The sequence below is a fragment of the Scyliorhinus canicula genome, chromosome 5 (genome assembly GCF_902713615.1).
Source record: "Scyliorhinus canicula chromosome 5, sScyCan1.1, whole genome shotgun sequence".
NCBI classification, from domain to species: domain Eukaryota; kingdom Metazoa; phylum Chordata; class Chondrichthyes; order Carcharhiniformes; family Scyliorhinidae; genus Scyliorhinus; species Scyliorhinus canicula.
In genome coordinates, this window is record NC_052150.1 from 58,936,658 (window position 1) to 58,956,499 (window position 19,842).

Here is a 19,842-nt window from a genome sequence, read left to right on the forward strand (position 1 = left end):
TGTGCCACTGCGGAAAACGCGGCTGGCGGGACAGAGAATCCTGCCCAGAATTTTTAAAAATTAATTTTGCACTAACATGGCATCAAAACGGTTTCACATTACTTCAGAGGTTAATATTGTTTTTAGATTTTTGCAGTAAAGTGTTGTAATGAACTTTATGTTTGAATAAAATTGCATCAGACACCGTAAGCATATCTAGAAAGCATATCTTATGGTCATCGTACTGACACTTAATAGAGTTCGAAATGGCAAAGTAAAATCAGATTAAATTAGTGCAAATTTAATTCTCAAGAGTGTCGAACTCGATTGGGAGAGACAACAGAAACACACGGTAAAGGAGAAATGAACAAAGAAAAGTACAGCACAGGAACAGGTCTTTCGGCCCTCCAAACCTGCGCCGACCATGATACCCGTCGAAACTAAAACCTTCGACACTTCCGGGATCTGTATCCCTCAATTCCAATCCTATTCTTGTATTTGTCAAGATGCCCCGTAAAAGGTCACTATTGTAACTGCTTCCACCACCTCCTCCGGCAGCGAGTTCCAGGCCCCACTATCCTCTGTATAAAAAAAACTGTCCCTTGCACATCTCCTCTAAACCTTGCCCCTCGCACCTTCTTGCGCATCTCCTCTAAACGTTGCCCCCTCGCATTTTAACAATATGTCCCCTTGTAATTGATTCTTCCACCCTGGGAATAAGCTTCTGACTATCCACGGTGTCCATGCCCCTCAAACAACTGGTTTATTATGGTAGACACAAAATAATGAAATTACGACTCCTCTGCCCGAAGGGCCACGCTCCCTGACCTGCACCCAGCTCAGGGCTACGCTCCCTGACCTGCCCCCAGCTCAGGGCCACGCTCCCTGACCTGCACCCAGCTCAGGGCCACGCTCCCTGACCTGCACCCAGCTCAGGGCCACGCTCCCTGACCTGCCCCCAGCTCAGGGCCACGCTCCCTGACCTGCACCCAGCTCAGGGCCACGCTCCCTGACCTGCCCCCAGCTCAGGGCCACGCTCCCTGACCTGCACCCAGCTCAGGGCCACGCTCCCTGACCTGCCCCCAGCTCAGGGCCACCTCCCTGACCTGCCCCCAGCTCAGGACCACGCTCCCTGACCTGCACCCAGCTCAGGGCCACGCTCCCTGACCTGCCCCCAGCTCAGGGCCACGCTCCCTAACCTGCACCCAGCTCAGGGCCATGCTCCCTGACATGCACCCAGCTCAGGGATTTTACACTGTATGGATTTCCCTTGTTACGGAAAATTCCCACCCCCAATTCCCAGGGGAATTCATACTCAGCTGTGTAATGGGGAAATCAAATGAAGCACAGTTCTTGGCCCCCAAGGGGTTCATAACAGAGAGCAAGATAAATCATTGCTTTCTTATAAGATCTTAGTTGGGCATATTCTTACCTCTGACAATGAACTCCTGACCTTCCACTCTTGTGTCTCCCTTGACCCTTTGCAGTAATGTTATCCAGTGATGCATCTCCTCTGGTGTATCTGCATTGCAGTGCAAGATGCGATTTGCAGTAATAATCACGAATGAGTTGGGTCTATAATGAAGATTCACTGGTTATGTTTGATGATATTTTTGATAGAGTATATAGAACGTGCTGGTGTTACAGAAATAGTTATTTCCACTTTTCTATTCTAGGGAACCAATTATTTTCATCGCCCTCCTTGTCAAGAGACATTTTCAAATTTAGAAATCCACATTTATGATAGTTTTCCTAAATACACCTCAAAAACATAGAAATTAATCTGTCTCCATATAATGAAGCTTACATATCTTTGGTTCGAATTCCCACTGTCTTTCAAGTCTGATTACAATGATGAAACTAAGATTAGTTGACATATTAGAAATCTACTAATAAACCAATGCAAAAGACACATGACAGAGAAATGACAATGGTTTAACAGCTAGGTTTCATTTTCCATTCTGTGGTTTCAAGTGAGCTGCTGCCCCACCTCTGCCGGCCATGGGAACCACAACTATATATTACGTTGAACAGGCTGTTAATTGCTTCCAGTCATGGATTCATAGAACATAACAGTGCCGTACAGGCCCTTCGGCTATCGATGTTGCGCCGTCCTGTGAAACCACTCTAAAGCCCATCTACACTATTCCTTATCATCCATATGTTTATCCAATGACCATTTGAATGCCCTTAGTGTTGGCGAGTCCACTATTGTTGCAGGCAGGGCATTCCACACCCTTACTACTCTCTGAGTAAAGAACTTACCTCTGACATCTGTCCTATATGTATCTCCTCTCAATTTAAAGCTATGTCCCCTTGTGCTAGACATCAACATGAGGAAAAAGGCTCTCACTGTCCACCCTATCTAATATGCCTCAATTAAGTCACCTCTTAACCTTCTTCTCTCTAATGAAAACAGCCTCAAGTCCCTCAGCCTTCCCTAATAAGACCTTCCCTCCATACCAGGCAACATCCTGGTAAAACTCCTCTGCACCCTTTCCAATGCTTCCACATCCTTCCTACAATGCGGCGACCGGAATTGCACGCAATACTCCAAATGTACAGCTACAACATGACCTCATGGCTCCGAAACTCAACCCTCTACCAATAAAAGCTAACACACCATACGCCTTCTGAACAACCCTCTCAACCTGGCTGGCAACTTTCAGGAATCTATGTACATGGATACAGAGATCTCTCTGCTCATCCACACTACCAAGAATCTTACCATTAGACCAATACTCTGTCTTCCTGTTATTCCTTCCAAAATGAATCACCTCACACTTTTCTGCATTAAACTCCATTTGCCATCTCTCAGCCCAGCTCTGCAGCTTATCTATGTCCATCTGCAACCTGAAAGATCCTTCTGCACTGTCCACAACTCCACCGACTTTAGTGTCATCTCCAAATTTACTCACCCATCCTCCTACGCCCTCCTCCAGGTCATTTATAAAAATGACAAACAGCAGTGGCCCCAAAACAGATCCTTGTGGTACACCACTAGTAACTGGACTCCAGGCTGAACATTTCTCATCAACCACCACCCTTTGTCTTCTTACAGCTAGCCAATTTCTGATCCAAACTGCTAAATCACCCTGAATCCCATGCCTCCGTATTTTCTGCAATAGCCTACCGTGGGGAACCTTATCAAACGCTTTACTGAAATCCATATACACCACATCAACTGCTTTACCCTTGTCCACCTGTTTGGTCACCTTCTCAAAGAACTCAATAAGGTTTGTGAGGCACGACCTACCCTTCACAAAACCATGTTGACTATCTCTAATCAAATTGTTCCTTTCCAGATGATTATACATCCTATCTCTTATAAGACTTTCCAAGACTTTGCCCTCAACAGAAGTAAGGCTCACTGGTCTATAGTTACCGGGGTTGTCTCGACTCCCCTTCTTGAACAAGGGGACAACATTTGCTATCCTCCAGTCTTCTGGCACTATTCCTGTAGACAAAGATGACTTAAAGATCAAAGGCTCAGCAATCTCCTCCCTAGCTTCCCAGAGAATCCTAGGATAAATCCCATCCGGCCCAGGGGACTTATCTATTTTCACACTTTCCGGAATCGCTAACACCTCCTCCTTATGAACCTCAAGCCCTTCTAGTCCAGTAGCCTGTATTTCAGTATTCTCCTCAACAACATTGTCTTTTTCCTGTGTGAATACTGACGAAAATTATTCATTTAGCACCTCTCCTATCTCCTCGGACTCCACGCACAACTTCCCACTACTGTCCTTGACTGGCCCTACTCTTACCCTAGTCATTCTTTTATTCCTGACATATCTATAGAAAGCTTTAGGGTTATCCTTGATCCTTCCTGCCATAGACTTCTCATGTCCGCTCCTGGCTCTTCTTAGCTCTCTCTTTCGGTCCTTCCTAGCTAACTTGTAACTCTCGAGCGCCCTAACTGAACCTTCACGTCTCATCTTTACATAAGCCTCCTTCTTCCTCTTGACAAGTGTTTCAACCAATTTAGTAAACCACGGTTCCCTCGCTCGACCACTTCCTGCCTGACAGGTACATACTTATCAAGGACACGCAGTAGCTGTTCCTTGAACAAGCTCCACATTTCAATTGTGCCCATCCCCTGCAGTTTCCCTCCCAAACCGATGCATCCTAAGTCTTGCCTCATCGCATCATAATTGCCTTTCCCTGCGGCATATACCTATCCCTTTCTATCACTAAAGTAAACGAAATCGAATTGTGGTCACTATCACCAAAGTGCTCACCTACCTCCAAATCTAAAACCTGTCCTGATTCATTACCCAGTACCAAATCCAATGTGGCCTCGCCTCTTGTTGGCCTATCTACATACTGTGTCAGGAAACCCTCCTGCACACATTGGACAAAAACGGACCCATCTAAAGTACTCGAACTATAGCGTTACCAGTCAATATTTGGAAAGTCCCCCATAACAACTACCCTGTTACTTTCGCTCCTATCCAGAATAATCTTTGCAATCCTTTCCTCTACACCTCTGGAACTTTTCGGGATTCCGCCCCTCTGAAGGAAGATGTTCTGCCTCCAAGAGCTGTTGACCAGAGAGCCGGCAGCTCTCCAATCCCATCAGTGCCATCGGGATCAGTGGCCACTCTTGGGTCTGCAGCAAGCCACAGAGCAGGTGCAAGGAGGACTGAAGTGAAGATAAATGGGCTTATAACCACCAGAGCGAATCTGATGGCAAGAGATATTCAGGTGAGGGTGCCCTTGCTACTGGTAGGGTTACTCAGTGGGCTACAGGGTGCCTGATCGTGATGGACTGCCCAGCCATGCCCAGTTGAAGGCTATCAGGTTTCCCATCCACAGTGACAGGTCTGGCAGTTGTGGCCACACTTCTTTCCAAGTGCAGAAGGCAGCAGAGGTGCCTTCCTCCTATATTGGTAGCGGCCCCATCTCTCCTGGCTGTCTAGAGCCTTGGGTGCTTCCATTGGCTCTCCCACCGATGGAGACCACCCACTGTACCTAATTGGACTGGAATCCCGATAGTAGCCTCTTAATTGGCTGACTCCAGCAAGAGCGTGCAGGCAGTTGGGATTCTCAGACCACCAGGGTCAGGACTTGCCTTAGTTGTTGTGGAATAATTCTTTCAAAGACACAACGATTCTGCTCAATGGAAACTCAATTCAAAGAGTGTCTGAAATTTGTTAGGAAAGGGCATTAAACAATTACCTGTCAGGGCAATCAGAAGCACAGACCGAGTCGATCATACCTACATCCAATGTACCCTAGAAAAAAATAATTTGTTTTAATATAAATGTGCCATATCTGGCCTTGGACATGAACATTCTGAACAAAGATTTATAACCTTATATTTAAATATTTTTACAATTTTCATCAAAATCTTAACTCATTCTCGGAGCTCCATTTATCCATGAGATTCACCCTTTGATCCTATACCCACAAAACTGATCACCCAATTACCCCTCCTGGCCCCACGCGACACGGGCCATGGGGAGGGGGTGAAACTGAAGGCCTGTTAGTCCAACTGGGAAAATGTGGAAACTTATTATTCAGGATGTTTTTGTTTTGATTTTCTAAATGTTCTGCAATTTGTCAGGGTCAACATGGTTTTGGGAAAGGGAATACACTTTTGACAAATGTTTTTGGGGCAGTAGGTGGCACAGTGGTTAGCACTGCTGGCTCACAATGCCTGGTGCCCAGGTCAATTCCTGCCTCCGGTAACTGTCTCCGTGGAGTTTGCACTTTCTCCCCGTGTCTGTGTGGATTTCCTCAAGGTGCTCCAGTTTCCTCCCACAGTCCAAAGATGTATAAGGTAGGTGGATTGGCCGTGATAAATTGCCCTTTAATGTCAAAAGGTTAGGTGGGGTTACAAGGTTAGGGCGGGGGAATGGGCGTTGGTAGGGTGCTCTTTCAGAGGGTCAGTTCAGGCTCGATGGTCTGAATGGCCTCCTTCTGCACTATAGGTATTCTATGATGATTGAGGGTATAATAAGCAGGCTGGATAAAGATTAAAAGTAGATATCATATATTTGGATTTTCAAAGACATTCGATAAGGTGCCACATAAAGGTTCCGAAGAACAATAATATTGGACTCAAAACATTAACTTTGTTTCTCTCTCCAGAGATGGTACGGTGGCACAGTGTTTAGCACTGCTGCCTCACAGCACCAGGGACCCGGGTTTGATTCTGACCTCGGGCAATTGTCTGTGTGGAGATTGCACATTCTCCCAGTGTCTGCGTGGGTTTCCTCTAGGTGCTCTGGTTTTCTCCCACAGTCCAAACATGTGCAGGTTAGGTGGATTGGTCATGCTAAATTGCCTCTTCGGGTAGTTCAGAGGATTGGGCCTCGGTAGGGTGGTATTTCGAAGGGTCGGTGCAGACTCGGTGACTTGTACTGTAGGGATTCTATGAAGTCTACCGTTTAAGATGGAGATGACTCCACCATCCTTTCAAACTGTCACATCACCAACTTTTCTTTCCTCTCCAAAGTCCTTGAATGTGCTGTCATTTCCCCAACCCGTCCGATATTTTCTGAAACTCTGTTTGAATCCCACTAATCAGATTTTTCTCCATGTCACATTAATGGAATAGCTCTTACCAAAGGCACAAATGATATCCTATGTGACTGTCATGTGAGAGTACCTTTAAGAAATGGGTGTTTAAGAAATGTACCTTTAAGAAATTGGGCTGCTCATGTTACTGGAGTGATGTCAGAGTGTGGGTGGAGCTGAGCTCTACTTCTGCTTTTTAGTTTCAGTTTGAGAAAAAGCTTGGGTGTGTGTGTGTTTTTCAGTGTGTTGCAGCTGAAGTCAGAAAAGCAGCTGTGTTGTTGAGCTCTCTGCCATGAACAAAGAAAATTACAGCACAGGAACAGGCCCTTCGACCCTCCCAGTCTGCGCCGATCCAGATCCCTTATCTAAACCTGTCACCTATTTTCCAAGGATCTACTTCCCTCTGTTCCCCGCCCGTTCATATATCTGTCTAGATGCATCTTAAATGATGCTATCGTGCCCGCCTCTACCACCTCCGCTGGCAAAGCGTTCCAGGCACCCACTACCCTCTGCGTAAAAAAACTTTCCACGCACATCTCCCTTAAACTTTCCCCTCTCACCTTGAAATCGTGACCCCTTGTAATTGACATCCCCAGTCTTGGAAAAAGCTTGTTGCTATCCACCCTGTTCATACCTCTCATAATTTTGTAGACCTCAATCAGGTCCCCCCTCAACCTTCGTCTTTCCAATGAAAACAATCCTAATCTACTCAACCTTTCTTCATAGCTAGCACCCTCCATACCAGGCAACATCCTGGTGAACCTCCTCTGCACCCTCTCTAAAGCATCCAAACCTTCTGGTAATGTGGCGACCAGAACTGCGCGCAGTATTCCAAATGTGGCCTAACCAAAGTCCTATACAACTGTAACATGACCTGCCGACTCTTGTATTCAATACCCTGTCCGATGAAGGCAAGCATGCTGTATGCCTTCTTGACCACTCTATCAACCTGCGTTGCCACCTTCAGGGTACAATGGACCTGAACTCCCAGATCTCTCTGTACATCAATTTTTCCCAGGACTTTTCCATTGACCATATAGTCCGCTCTTGAATTAGATCTTCCAAAATGCATCACTTCACATTTGCCTGGATTGAACTCCATCTGCCATTTCTCTGCCCAACTCTCCAATCTATCTATATTTTGCTCGATTCTCTGACAGTCCTCCTCGCTATCTGCAACCCCACCAATCCTAGTATCATCTGAAAACTTGCTGATGAGACGACCTATACTTTCGTCCAGATCATTAATGTATATCACAAACAACAGTGGTCCGAGCACGGATCCCTATGGAACACCACTAGTCACCTTTCTCCATTTTGAGACACTCCCTTCCACCACTACTCTCTGTCTCCTGTTGTCCAGCCAGTTCTTTATCCATCTAGCTAGTACACTCTAAACCCCATACAACTTCACTTTTTCCTTCAACCTGCCATGGGAAACTTTATCAAACACCTTACTGAAGTCCATGTATATGACATCTACAGCCCTTCCCTCATCAATTAACTTTGTCACTTCCTCAAAGAATTCTATTAGGTTTGTAAGACATGACCTTCCCTGCACAAAAGCATGCTGCCTATCATTGATAAGTCTATTTTCTTCCAAATGTGAATAGATCCTATCCCTCAGTATCTTCTCCAACAGTTTGCCTACCACCGACATCAAGCTCACAGGTCTATAATTCCCTGGATTATCCCTGCGACCCTTCTTAAACAAAGGGACAACAATTCTCCAGTCCTCTGGGACCTGACCCGTGCTCAAGGATGCTGCCAAGATATCTGTTAAGGCCCCAGCTACTTCGTCCCTCGCTACCCGCATAAACCTGGGATAGATCCCATCCGGTCCTGGGGACTTGTCCACCTTAATGCCTTTTAGAATACCAAAACGCCCTCCTTCCTTATGACGACTTGACCTAGAGTATTTAAATATCCATCCCTAGCCTCAACATCCGTCATGTCCCTCTCCTTGGTGAATACCGATGCAAAGTACTCATTAAGAATCTCACCCATTTCGTCTGACTCCACGCATAAATTCCCTCTTTTGAGTGGGACAATCCTTTCTCTAGTTACCCTCTTGCTCCTTATATACGAATAAAAGGCTTTGGGATTTTCATTAACCCTGTTAGCCAAAGACTATCTCTTAATCATTTGGTGAATCCAGAACTGTAAAAGGTTTCAGTATTGAATGTAAACCCTGGTGTGCTTCTGTTTAGAGGTTTGTTAAGTCTTTTGGATGTTAAAAGAACAGCGTACAGATTACTTAGTGTTGTATTTTTTGGGGGGTATATTTGAATTGATGGTTGCTAAGATATTCACTGTTTGTTTTAAAAAGGTTAACTTGAGTTCATAGAATAAACATTGTTTTGTTTTCAAAAATACTTTTCCATTTCTTCTGTACCACACCTGTAGAGTGAGCCGTGTGCTCCCCATACCACAATCTATTAAAAGTTGTGGGTCAAGTGAACTCCGATACACTTTGGGATTCTCTAAACCCTGACCCATGACAGTGACTGTGACAAAGGTAAATGTTCCCTCTTGATCCTTCCCGACTTTTCTGCGGTGTTTGACATGATTGACCGCATCATAATCTTCCTACCTTCTGGTTGGCTTCAATTCTAATCGTAACCAGGAAATCAGTTGCAATCACGTTTCTTCCTGCTCCTGCATTATTAGCTTCAGCGTCCAAGATCTATCCTTCAATCCCTCCTATTTCTGAACTACGTTCCGGCGGTCAGAGCTCCCTGCTGTGAAAAACGGGCCATGTGTTGCCTCGACAGCAAATTCCCCGTTTAGGCCCCTTATTCAACACGAGGTGCGTTGTATAGCCACGTGTTTCTCGGCACTGCGAGTGCCAGTAACATGCGGCAAAAAACACTGGCTCAGGGACTTTATTCCCTTTTGGGAAGATCACACCCCATCTTCAGGAGAATTTTCTACCTCAGTCTGTTTCCTGTCTAATGAGAACGGAAACACATCTGGAATGAGTTAGGACAATGGAACCAAGTGTCTGGACAAGAACATTTAAGAGACAGTGACCATTGTATCATAAAGTTTATGCTGGCAAGGAGATCCAGAGTAACCATAATTAATAGGATGCGGTGGCACAGTGATTAGTGTTATGTAATAGGTTAAGAGACATTCCAATTAGTTGTCTCATTTATGTTCTATGTTAAGTATCCAATAATTGACACTGATATGTAGAGGGGCTTCAGGTGGCCTTTTTGTCAGGTGATGTGATAGAGTTTTGTGCAGAGTCTGTTAAAGTAAATTAAAGGTGTTTGTGGAAAAGGAGCAGAACTCTGTACAACAGCAGGTAAACATATAATAAATGGTAGCAGAGGATGGTTGCTGTGCAAATATGAAGAGTTGAAAGATACAACTTTTCCAGAGCAAACCAAGGAGTGAGAAGAAAAAAAAAGATATATGGCTGAACCTAGGATAAAGATGGCTGGATATGACCCCCTTATCTTCTGAAAGGGGATCGTACGACCAATGGAGAAGTGCAGTACTTATGTGGACTAAGGTAATTGCCTTGGGAAAGAGAAAACAAGGAATGGCATTGGCTCTTTCTCTACCTTATGACAGTAAAATCCAGAGCAAAGTGTTTTCTGAGCTGGAATTGGAAGAGTTAGACTCAGTAGAAGTATGACTTGTTAAGCGTGTATGAAGCATGGTCGGATTTTGATAGGTTCCGGAAAAGAGTGGATTTCACCATTGAAGACTATATAATGGAATTTGGCAGACTATATAAAAGGCTGCAGAAACACAACCTGGAATTTCTACAGTCTGTGTTGGCCTTTAAATTACTTGAGTCTGCTCGAGTGAGAAACATGGACAGGCTCCTGGTTGTGACAGGAGTTCAGTTTGCAGATAAGGACACCTTATTCGAGCAGATGACAGAAGCTTTAAAAAAGTTTCTGGGGAAACATTCGATTCCGATGGCTCTGATGACCCAAATAGGTCAGCCTGCAATGAAGCAGAATATGGAAGATACACTACTAACAGGATGGCGAAAGCACACGGATACAAACAGGTTCCAAGACTATAGAAGGAGATCAGGACCCTGAAATTATGAAGACAGAAACCCAGTTGGAACCTACAATTGGAAGATGAACTCCAGGAATGCACAGGGCATGATAAATCGATGTTTTTGATGTGACTCTCAATACCATTATGCTTTATAACGTGTTGGACAGTTGAATAGAGTGTTTGAAGCAACACATGACACGGAAGAGTCAGAAGAGGAAAAAGATAGTGACCAGAAAGAAGGCTTTGTCCTATTAACAAGCTGTTTTATGCCGGTAACGAAGGTGTTGGTTGCAGAATCCTTCAATTGTGCTGTATTGGACAGTGGCTGCACATCTACTGTGTGGGGAATTGACTGGTTAAAATGTTACCTGGACTCCTTGAATGCTGAAAATCGTAACAAGGTTAAGGAATTTGAAAGTTCCACAAGTTTCAGGTGTGGGGATGATAATACTCTGAAGTCACTGAAAAGAGTGGTGATCTCGTGCAACATTGCCGGAGTGAATCACTTCATTAGCAAAGATATATCAAGTGAAGATACCTTTGCACCTGAGCAGACCCGTCGATGAAGAAAGCACACCTGAAACTGGATATGGAACAGGACAAGGTAACCGTTTTTGGAAAGACAGTGGACTTACAATTTACACAGTCGTAACACTATTGTATTCCATTTCTGACAAATAATATTTCAAGTACAGTTGTTATGGATGTGTTCATGGCAATTGAAAATGGGACTTATAGCTGATAAAACGCTTGTATTAAAACCACTTAGGAAATTTGCGCATCCGTCTCCTCCAGAGGCTGAAAAATGTATTAAAGGACGCAGGGGTAAGAGATGCAAACTATACTAAGCTAATAGAACAGGTTAGTGATCGCTCTGAGGTTTGTAGGAAGTACAGAAGGACACCAGCACAACCGATAGTAACCCTACCTTTGGCCAGGGATTTTAACGACATTGTGGCCATGGATCTTAAGATCTGGGATAAAGCCAGTAATATTTATTTTGCATTTTGTAGATTTAGCAACTAGATTTAGTCAATCAACGACTAGGAGTCAACCCCTCTGACCCAGCTCCGCACCTTCTCCACATTCGCTGTCCAGTACTAATACATCAGGTTCGGAAGACCCAAGCTCCCTGCATACGTTCCCCTCTGTAGCAGCACCTTTCCAACTCTGGCCATCTTCCCTCCCCATATGAACAAAGTAATCCTTCCCTCAATCTCTCTGAAAAAAGCCTTTGGCAGGAAAATTGGCAGGCATTGAAAAATAAACAGAAATTGCGGCAACACGTTCATTTTAACCGCCTGGGCACGATCCGCCAGTGACAGAGGGAGACCATCCCACCTTGCCTTCACTCTCCCCACCAAACTAGAAATGCTGTACCTGCGCAACCCCCCCCCCCCGCCGCCTCTCCCCCCACCCCCCCCCCCTCCCAGGCAACCTGCACCCCCAGGTACCTAAAGTGAGTCCCTGCCCTACGGAAAGGCAGCCCCCCCCCCCCCCCCCCCCCACCTCTGCCCCCAGACCTGGCCGCGACACCACAAAATACTCAGTCTTGTCTGGATTTAGTTTGTACCAGAGAAAGACCCAAACACTCGAAGCAGCTCCAATATTCCCCCTGTCGACACACTCGGTTCTGACACGTATAACAGCATGTCATCGGCATACAAGGACACCCTATGCTCTATCCACCCCCGCACTATTCCTTTCCATACCCCCGAACTTCTTAATGCGATGGCCAATGGCTCAATCATGAGTGCAAACAGCAGGGGGGACATGGGACATCCCTACTTAGTCCCACCATGGAGAGAAAAGTATCTCAAACTGATGTTATTTGTGCGGACACTCGCCCTCGGCTCCTGATAAAGTAGCTTTAACGAGTTTACAAATCTTCGTCCAATCCCAAACCGTTCCAGAACTGCCATCAAGTACCTCGATTCGATCCGGTCAAACGCCTTCTCAGCGTCCAATGCCACAACCACCTCTGTTTCCTTCCCCTCCGCTGGTGCCATAACGGCATTCAATACCCTTCTAACGTTTGAAAAGATCTGCCTTCCTCTCACGAACCCCGTCTGATCTTCACCTATCAGCTTCGGGAGGCACTCCTCTAGCCTACCCGCCAGTACCTTCGCCAATACTTTTGCGTCCACATTCAGAAGTAATTTGGACCTATATGACCCACACTCCGTCGGGTCCTTATCTTTTTCTTTTAGCAACAGGGAAATCTGCCCCAAAGTTTGTGGCAACACCTGCTTCACTATCACCTCTTCAAACATCCCCACTATCCGGAGTGGCAGCTTACCCTTGAATTTTTTATAATATTCCACCGGAAACCCATCCGGCCCTGCCACCTTCCCCGACTGCAGCCTCCCAATCGCATCCTTTGAACATAGAACAGTACAGCACAGAACAGGCCCTTCGGCCCTCGATGTTGTGCCGAGCAATGATCACCCTACTTAAACCCACGTAACCCGTAACCCAACAATCCCCCCATTAACCTTACACTACGGGCAATTTAGCATGGCCAATCCACCTAACCCGCACATCTTTGGACTGTGGGAGGAAACCGGAACACCCGGAGGAAACCCACGCACACACGGGGAGGACGTGCAGACTCCACACAGACAGTGACCCAGCCGGGAATCGAACCTGGGACCCTGGAGCTGTGAAGCATTGATGCTAACCACCATGCTCCCGCTCCACTATCGCTCCTTCTAATGTAGCCCTGGCCCCCTCCCCTTACCTCGGGTACTTCAACCCATCTAGAAAATCTTGCATCTCCCGGTCTCCCCCAGGGGGCTCTGACCTGTACAACCTCTCATAAAATTCCTTGAAGACCTTGTTGATCAGATCCGGAGCCACCACCAACTTCCCTGCCCTGTCCCTCACCTGAACAATTCCCTTTACCGCTGCCTCCCTCCGGAGCTGACCTGCTAACATGCCTTATCTCCATGTTCGTAAACTGCACCCCTTGCACGTCTCAGTTGGCACACCGCCTTCTTGGTAGATAGTCGGTCAAAGCTCGCCTGTAGTTCCTTCCTCTTTTCCAACTTCGCTGGGTCCCCCATCTTCTGCATATCTCCTATCTACCTCCAACATCTCATCCATTACCCTCTGCCGCTCCAACCTCTCCTTTTTGTCCACCCTGGCCTTAAACGAGATCACCTTTAGAGCCTCCCAGACAACTGCCTTCGACACCTCACCTGTACAGTTGAAACCTACATATTCCTCAATTACCTTTTCAATTTTGTCACAGAAATCTTGGTCCCCCAAAAGTCCCACATCTAATTTCCACCCCAGCCTCTGTGCTACCCCCTTCTCCAGCACCATTACCACCCAATGTGGACCATGATCTGACACTGCAATTACCGAGTATTCCGACCCCTTAACCCCAGCCAGCAAAGCTTTCCCCAGGACGGGAAAGTCAATCCGTGAGTATATCTTATGGACTGCTGAGAAAAAGGAGTACTTCCGTTCCCTCAGGTGCAGAAACCTCCAAGGGTCCACCCCTCCCATTTCCACCATTAGCCCAGCCAACGCCTTCGCCCCCCCCGATGGGGCCAGCGAGCACGGTGGTGACCTGTCCTACCTTGTCTCCAAATTCCTGTCCCCGCCCCACTATCAGTTCATGTGTCCCCAAGTCGGGGATGGCCCCAAGCACCTTCATTGCGAATCCCACATCGTCCCAATTGGGACCGTATATACTTACCAGCGCCACTAATCTCCCCTCCAGCACTCCTGTCACAATCACATATCTACCCCCCCTGATCTGCCACCACCTTCTCGGTCTGGAAGCGTTCTCTTTTGCCAACCATTACCGCTACCCCTAGAGCCCTTCCGTCAAATCCAGAGTGAAACACCTGACTAACCCAGCCCTTTTTAAGTCTCACCTGGTCCTTCACCCACAAGTGAGTCTCCTGCAGCATTGCCACATCGGCTTTCAAACTTTTAAGATGCGCAAGCACCCTTGACCTCTTGACCGGACCTCCTAACCCCCTCACGTTCCATGTGACTATCCTAACTGGGGGTCTCTCATTCCCCCCCCCCCCCCCCCCACCCTTCTTATCCACCATCATCATACCACCGGGTCCTGCCCCATGAGCCTGACCCGGCCCTATCCATTATTAACATCGAATCCCCCCCCTACATTTCCTCTGGAAAAAACATCTCCCAGCATCAATCCCTCTTCCCCCCCCCCCCCCCCCCCCCCCCCCTGCTTGCCTCATAGGCCCATCAAAACCTGCCAACCAGGCTCCAATGTCCGCAGCCCTCCTCTCACCTCCGTTCACTAGCCGACTTTAGTTAGCTACCGGGGGTGGCTCCCCCCGACATGCTAAACCCAGTCCCAGAGAAAGAAAAAACTAAAACAACAATACAACCCATACAATTCACTAAAATAAGATATAACCGTCGCAACACAGAATGCCAATCAACCCAACCGTTAACTTGAACTATGTAACAGAGGGTTAGATAGGGTGGACAGTGAGAGTCTTTTTCCTCGGATGGTGATGACCAACACGAGGGGACATACCTTTAAATTGAGGGGTGATAGATATAGGACAGATATCAGAGGCAGTTTCTTTACTCAGAGAGTAGTAGGGGTGTGGAACGCCCTGCCTGCAATAGTAGTAGACTCGCCAACTTTAAGGGCATTTAAGTGGTCACTGGATAGACATATGGATGAAAATGGAATAGTCTAGGTCAGATAGGCTTCAGATGGTTTCACAGGTCGGCGCAACATTGAGGGCCGAAGGGCCCGTACTGCGCTGTAGTGTTCTATGTAATGAAGTGAAGTAAATTACAATACATGTCAATGAAAAGAAAGTTACAGCATTTATACATTTTCCAGCTCCCCAATCACAGTCCACAGTCTCTCTTCCAGCTCCGCTCCTCACATCTGTCTCAAGCCTTCTGCCCTCACGAACGTCTCAGCCGCCTCGACTGTCTCAAAATAAAAGTCTTTGGCATCATACGTCACCCTCAGCTTCGCCGGGTACACCATACCAAATCCATTTTTGTACAGTGCCGCCTTCACTTGCCTGAACGTCGCTCGTCTTTTTGCCAACTCCACCGTCAAGTCCTGGTAGATCCGAACTCCAGCACCATCCCACTGCACCTCGAGCTTCTGCTTCGCCCAGTTTAACACCTTCTCCTTCATGCAGTACTTATGGAAGCAGATAATTACTGCTATTGGCGACTCATTCACTTTGGGCTTCGGCCTTAATGACCGTTGAGCCCGGTACAGCTCGTCGGGAGGGGTTCTCACCCTCCCCCATCAACTCCGCTAACTTCTTAGTGAAGTACTCTGTTGGTCTTGGGCCCTCTGTCCGTTCGGGCAAGCCCACAATTCTCAGATTGTGCCGCCTCGAGCGGTTTTCCAAGTCCTCGAGCTATGCTCGGAGTCCTCTGTTGACCTCCACCATCCTCTGCAGCTCGTTCCCCCATCGAGGTGAAGTGGTCTCTGTGCTGCAACACGGCCCCCTCCACTTCTTTCATCTTCTCGCCCTGCTCTCTCACCTCAGCCGATGTCTTTGCCACAGCAACTCCCATCGGGGCGCTCCACCAATGAATTCAATGTGACCGCCATCTCCTTCCTCAAAGCCTTCATGTGCCTCGCAAACTGCTTTTTCAGCTCCACCGCCATCACCTCGGTCATCTTCTCCACCTCTAGTGCGGCCCCACCATGCGGTCCGGCATCCGCCATCTTGTCAGCGCTTTTGCTGTTCCTCTCACTCAACAGCGAACCCGCATTTCCTCCCATCTTCAACACTGCTTTTCACATTCTTTAACGACTTATTATTTTTCCCCCTTTCCTTCTTTAATTTTTTTTAAAAATAGAAAAACCAAAAAATTTGGCCTTCAAAAAAAGGATAAAAACTTTCACAAAGTTTCTTTCAAACTTCTTTCTCTTCTTTTTTGTATTCCTCAAGAATTCCCCTGGGACCAGACTTCAGTCTTCTTACAACATTCTAGGTGGGAGCCACCCGATCTGGGACATCTCACCTACATCACCCTGGCTTCAGGCCTGCCGCATCGACCTCTGTTTGGCTCCCCCCCGCTGCTCCGACCACCGCGCACACTGGACCCGATGTCTCAGCTCCAGCCTCCCGCGCGGGGTTCCTCACCGGTTTTCAAACCGGCCCCACTTGACGCCCAGGACGGCCCCAAAGCCGACAATAACCGGGGGGGGGGGGGAACCAATGGGAGCTCCTCTCGAGGCGGCCGACCCACTCGCAAACCCCACCGGAAGTCCTCCCCTCCTCTGATAGACATACCAAAATGCATTACCTCACATTTGCCTGGATTAAACTCCACTTGCCATTTCTCTGCCCAAGTCTCCAAATTATCTATGTCCTCTGACAATCCTCGACACTATCTGCCACTCCACCAACCTTGGTGTCATCCACAAACTTACTAATCAGACCCGCTACATTTTCCTCCAAATCGTTTATGTATACTACAAACAACAGAGGCCCCAACACAGATCCCTGTGGAACACCACTAGTCAAAACCTTCCATTCAGAGAAACATCCATCTACTGCTACCTTTTGCCATCTGTGACTGAGCCAGTTCTGTATCCATCTTGTCACCTCACGTCTGACTTCACCTCATGTACTAGACTGCCATGAGGCACCTTGTCGAAGGCTTTACTGAAGTCCATGTGAACAACATCCCCCTCATCAATCATCTTTGTCACCTCCTCAAAAAATTTGATCAAGTTAGTGAGGCACGACCTCCCCTTCACAAAACCATGCTGTCTATTGCTAATGAGTCCATTTGTTTCCAAATGGGTATAAATCCTTGTCCCTGAGAATTCACTCTAATAATTTACCTACTACCGACATGAAGCTCAACAGCCTATAGTTTCCTGGATTATCCCTGCTACTTTCTTAAACAGCGGTACCACATTAGCTATTCGCCAGCCCTCTGGGACCTCACCTGTAGCCAATGAGGGTATAAAGATATCAGTCAAGGCCCCAGAAATTTCCTCTCTTGTTTCCCTCAGTATTCTGGGTAAATCCAATCCGGCCCAGGAGACATATGTACCTTACTACCTTAAAAAATTTTCCAATACCTCCTCCTTTTTGATGTCAACATGTCCCAGACTATCCACACACCCCACCCAAGAATCCTCTTCCACCAAGTCCTTGGGCTGGATTCTCCGATTCTGGGGCTATGTCCCCACACTGGCGTGGGAATGGTGGCGTTTTAGGCCAGAAAAACTGACGCAAAACGGCCACCTATTCCCCGTTTTGCTGGGGGTTAGAAGGACGGCAGCGTGGAGCACCCGGCCCGCGAAGTAGTCCCCCCCTTAGGCTGTCTTGCACGCCCTGGACCACCTCCCGACAATGCCCCCAGCACCGAATAATGTCCCCCCTGCCCACAGATCAGCCCTCCCCCGACTTTGGCGGCACTGGACTGAGTCCAAAGCCACCACGCCGAGTCCCCAACAGGTGAGACCATGAGAGACCCATGTCGTTGGGAACTCGGCTGGTCAGGGGCGGAGCATCGGGGGGCGGGCCTAAGGCAATGTCCCGAGGCCGCCGATACGTGGCGTGGCGTACTCTCCGAATACGCCACTTTGAAAGGGGCAGAGCATCGCAAAAGCATTGGCGCCCACGATTCTTTCGTAAACTTGGATTCTCCATCCGTTCGCCGAACGTGATTTCGGCGTCAAAGACCGGAGAAACCAGGCCCTTTTCTTTGGTGAATACTGATGCAAAGTATTCATTTGGTACCTCATCCATTTCCTCCAGCTCAACACATAGATTCTCCCCACTGTCCTTAAGTCGTCCAATCCTTTTCCTGGCCACCCTCGTGCTTCTTACATATGAATAAAAAGCTTTGGGATTCACCTTAATCCTCCTTGCACAGGACTTTTCATGACCCCTCCTAGTCCTCCTAATTTCCCGCCTAAATACCTTCCTACTTTCTATATACTCAAGGGTTTTGACTGTTCCCACCCTTCAAGACCGTACAACAGCCTCATTTTGACTCGGTTCACAATATCCCTCGATATCCAAGGCTCCATAACCTTTCATACTTATCCTTCGTTCTCTCAGGAACGTGACTTTTCTGAATCCGAATCAACTTGAAAGACTCCCACATGTCCGATGTTGATTTATCTTCCAACAGCTGCACACAATCCAAATTCTTCAATTCCTGTCTAATGTTATCGTAATTTGCCTTTCCTCAGTTTAGCACCTTCACACAAGGGTTACCCTCATCCCTGTCCAGAACTACCCTAAAACTTATGGAATTGTGGTCATTGCTCCCAAAATGTTCCCCTACTGAAACCTCAGCCACCAGATCCCCAATACCAGATCCAGTACTGCCCCTTCTCGAGTTGGACTATCTACATATTGCATCAAGAAGCCTTCCTGATACACCTTGTAAACTCTACCCCATCCAAGCCCCTAGCACTAAGAGAGTCCCAGTCAATATAGGAGAAGTTAAAATCTCTTACCACAACAACCTGTTACTTTAGCACCTATCCAAAATCTCTCTCCCCATCTGCTCATCTATCTCTCACTGGCAGATGGGGGGGCCTGTAATAAACCCCCAACATTGTGACTGCCCCCTTCCTGTTCTTGAGCTCTACCCAGATTTCCGATGTTGATTTATCTTCCAACAGCCGCACACAATCCAAATTCTTTCATTCCTGTCCAATGTTATCGTAATTTGCCTTTCCTCAGTTTAGCACCTTCACGCGAGGGTTACCCTCATCCCTGTCCAGAACTACCCTAAAACCTATGGAATTGTGGTCATTACTCCCAAAATGTTCCCCTACTGAAACCTCAGCCACCTGTCCAGGCTCATTCCCCAATACCAGATCCAGTACTGCCCCTTCTTGAGTTGGACTATTTTACTTCTGGCATTGAAACAAATGCACTTCAGACCATTGCCCTTGAGCAGACAGGGAGATGTTGTTCTCTTATTTTTGTTCTCTATTTCCCCTTCAGTTGTTACACCTTCTAAGCTCACATTCTGGTTCCGGCCCCCCTGCCATACTAGTTTAAATTCTCCCGAGTGGCTGCATCTCATCCGGTTCTGGTGTCTTACCAAATTTAAGTACAGTAGAACGATCCAATACCACTTCCTTAAGGAAATCAAATGCCTGAATTACATCCGCTTGCACTGTGACCTGAGCAACATATTCTTCCTTGGTAAAGGCAGAGGCTTTTTAGAGACTATTTATTTGGTACCTCAACTATTCCCCGTGCCTCCTTCTGTCAATCCCCAGTTTGCTTCCTAATTGACTTCACTCCTCATCTTACCATACTTGGCTAGCAAACCTCCCAGCCAGGATATTGG

The 19,842-nt window shown here is 47.2% G+C and overlaps 1 protein-coding gene across 2 annotated transcripts in view; it reads right to left on the bottom strand.

Moving 5' to 3' along the window:
- The window catches only part of myo10 (myosin X), a 508,428-nt gene that overhangs the window by 105,830 nt on the left and 382,756 nt on the right, over nt 1-19,842 (bottom strand). For both annotated transcript variants that reach the window (XM_038797136.1, XM_038797137.1), the window contains 2 exons: nt 5,161-5,216; nt 1,412-1,554 (listed from right to left, as the gene is read on the bottom strand). In XM_038797136.1, coding sequence (XP_038653064.1) covers nt 1,412-1,554; nt 5,161-5,216 — 199 coding nt within the window. The remainder of the gene's footprint in view (nt 1-1,411; nt 1,555-5,160; nt 5,217-19,842) is intronic.